Source organism: Etheostoma cragini, chromosome 14 (assembly GCF_013103735.1).
Source record: "Etheostoma cragini isolate CJK2018 chromosome 14, CSU_Ecrag_1.0, whole genome shotgun sequence".
In the NCBI taxonomy this organism is placed as follows: domain Eukaryota; kingdom Metazoa; phylum Chordata; class Actinopteri; order Perciformes; family Percidae; genus Etheostoma; species Etheostoma cragini.
In genome coordinates, this window is record NC_048420.1 from 23546874 (window position 1) to 23550290 (window position 3417).

A 3417-nucleotide genomic window follows, 5' to 3' on the forward strand; every position below is an offset into this window, starting at 1 on the left:
GCATGCCTTACGTGCGTGTGTGTGTGTGTGTGTGTGTGTGTGTGTGTGTGTGTGTGTACCATGCGTAGGTAGTTCATGAGGCTGGTTCCGTGCTGCCAGATGAGCGGAGACGTGCAGCTCAGCGGCTTCACCCCGATCTCCTGACTGCGGTTCAGCTCGCGCACGGCGCTCACCACCACGTGGACCGCGTCGAACATCAGCGCCGACGACAGCTGCAACACCCCAAATAACAAGAATTCAGTAACCACCTATCAACCAGGGAAGGTGGTGCTTGGATGCATGGTGAAGGAGCTTACTAGGTGATACTATTTGAGGTGATGGGTTCTTTCTGTTTCGGCCGTAGCGAGCGGTTTCTCCCGTGTTTTTGCTAAGATAGTTTAACCCTGGTGTCGTCCTCGGGTCAAACTGACCCGTTTCAATGTGTTTTATACCATAAATATTAGATATCTTTCAACCAAATCGCCCCAAAATAACATGGATGATTCCATACAATGTTCTTCAGGTAACATTAATGATTACTTTCATTGAATTTTTTGAGTGTTTCATGTACTCTTATAGAGTTTGAGTTCTTTTTTTTTTTATGGTTTCCAAACAGTGTCCAGACTAAACTTTGACATCTACCCATCTGTGATCTAATCAACATCTTCAGGTCTTAACTAGTAGTCAAAATAATTCATAATTTCTGCCTTTTTAACTAAAAACGTATGTATAATTTGATATAAATGAGGGTTGTGGCCATGAATTGTATGAATAAGTGTAAAACCTGTTATTAAACCAGTTCAGGTTTTAGAAATAAAGCGCAAAAGGTGGAAAAAGTGAAAAATAAATCAGAAAAATTGACAAAAACATGGGAAAAGCACACGAAAAAAAAAAAAATTTAACCTGAAAGGACAAGTTCATGCTTAACGGGAAAACAACAGGAGGGTAAAACTACAAAGTGGTTATCTTAATCCAGCCAATAAAGAGCAACCTCCTCCAGCCAGGCTGTTCAAATGAACCACAGAGCAACGAAAAGAACAGCGCAGTAATTCGTGAGCATTTAATTTAACTTTTGCTTTATGCACCACATTTACAGCACATGTCCTAGTAGGAAAAGCACATTGATGATTGCCGCATTCCACTTAGGAGAGGCCCTGGTATTGTGCATGCTGACTCACTGAAACAGCTTAATGGGACCCTTAATGGAATTGAGCCAGTTGTTAAAGGTCCCATGGCATTAAATTGTCTCTTTATAAGGTTTTTTAACATTATTATGAGTCCCCCCCCAGCCTGCCTATGGCCCCCCCAGTGGCTAGAAATTGTGATAGGTGTAAACCGAGCCCTGGGTACCCTGCTCTGCCTTTGAGAAAATAAAATCTCAGATGGGCCAAGCTGGAATTCCCCCCCCCCCCTTATGAGGTCATAAGGGGTCTGGTTTTGGTCTGCTCCAGACTAGGAGCTAAAAGAGGCTAAATGAGCTCAGTCGAGCTGCAGAGTTGGTGGTTATTCTCTGCTGTTTGATTAAATATTGTTCACACAAACAGAGAGTCACACACGCACACACACACACAACAGAAAAACGTGTTTGTGTGTTTTGTTGATGCTCCTACAGGCACGTCGGGGGATGGTAGCAGCGTCTGCTATCAGCGGCGTTCAGCACGGCTCAGCGATCCTATCAGCACTGACGTTCTGGTCTGTTTGGTCAGTTGTCAGTCAAACTGACACGCTGAGGGAATCGGGCGAATTGTACGGAGTCAGAGCTGCAAAGTCTGTCGACAGCTGATAAAAAAGATGGATGCGTGACTGACTGTGATTGAGGTTCTCTCCGACTCGCTGGTTTTAGGGCTGAATGACATTAACCCTTGTGTTGTCTTCCAGTTAAAAAACACTTTTGACGCTTTTTATCAATGTTTTTAACTTTTTCTTATGTTTTTGTCCCTTTTTTCAACATTTGTTTTCAACGTATGTCACCTTTTTAACATTTTCAACACTAACCTATTAACTTCAGTTAATATTAACCTATTAACTTCAGTTAAAACTAACTTACTAACTTCAGGTAACACTAACTTATTAACTTCAGTTAACACTAACTTATTAACTTCAGTTAAAACTAACTTACTAACTTCAGGTAACACTAACTTATTAACTTCAGTTAAAACTAACCTATTAACTTCAGTTAACACTAACTTACTAACTTCAGGTAACACTAACCTATTAACTTTAGTTTTCAAGTTAGTTTTGAAGTTTATGGTCAATAAACCTAATTTATAGAAAATTATGTCAAATGTTTGAGTTAGAAAAGTAGAAATTAGGAATTATTGAGACTAAAATTAAAGGAATGGATGTTGATGATAATCACAGACTGGAATATGTCAACTTTTACTCAATACTATTTCAAAAACACTTCCATTTGTTTTTCAAATGCTATAAAATTGAACAAGACGCCCCAAAATTAATGAAAGTAGAGATTTGTACTTGCCAAAGAGCGTTGGGTGGAATCAATCATGTTATTTTGGGGAATTTAAAAGAACATTGATATAGGACAACATGAGGACAACATGAGGGTTAACTAACATCAGTTTTAAAGAGAGAGAGAGAGAGATAGAAGAGGGCAGACAGAGAGGAAAAGAGGTAAAAGTAACAGCTAGCTCTCACCAATCAGGTCCAGGAGGTGTTACACATCACACGGTTATTGTCAGATTATGACCCAACTGTGTGGCAAGGGACTCACATCCGGTATTTAACCCTCGTGTTGTCTTCCTGTCGACCGTGCAGCTTGTTTTTGTTTTTCTGGGTCAATTTAAAACCTTCTGATGGTCTTTTTCCGACCCTTTGCTTCTTTTCCCTCTCTGATGTTTTTGTCAGTTTTTTTCAGAGCCTCTTGACGTTTTTGTGCTGTTGTTTTTTTGCCTCCATGTTTTTTAAGCTTCTTTGAACATTTAAGTCACTTTTTTCAATGGTCTTTCATTAAAAAACAGAGTTTTTGGACGGCCATAAAAATGAAGAAAACATCCAAATTTGAAGAGAGCAGCGGGCCGATCGTTGTGTGGAACAATCCGGTGGGACATTTTGGTTGATAGACACTTTTCTGATAAAGATTATTATTATATATTTTTTTTAAATGGGTCAAATTCGACCCGAGGACAACGTTTAAAAATAAAATAATCTTACAGATTTTCATTTAAAGATCTTACAGATTTTCCTTCCTGCCGTCCTTCCTGCCTTCCTTCCTTCCTCTCTTCCTGCCTGCCTTCCTTCCTGCCTTCCTTCCTTTCTTCCTGCCTTCCTGCCTTCCTGCTTTCCTTCCTGCCTGCCTTCCTTCCTGCTTTCCTGCCTGCCCGCCTTGCTTCCTTCCTGCCTTCCTTCCTTTCTTCCTGCCTTCCTGCCTTTCTTCCTTCCTTTATGCCTTCCTTCCTTCCTTCCTGCCTTCCTGCCTGC

At 40.6% G+C, this 3417-nt stretch overlaps 1 protein-coding gene across 1 annotated transcript in view; it reads right to left on the minus strand.

The window, feature by feature from the left end:
• The window catches only part of LOC117957203 (glutamate receptor ionotropic, kainate 5-like), an 86495-nt gene that overhangs the window by 43398 nt on the left and 39680 nt on the right, over positions 1-3417 (minus strand). The window contains exon 9 of the mRNA XM_034892800.1: positions 60-212. Coding sequence (XP_034748691.1) covers positions 60-212 — 153 coding nt within the window. The remainder of the gene's footprint in view (positions 1-59; positions 213-3417) is intronic.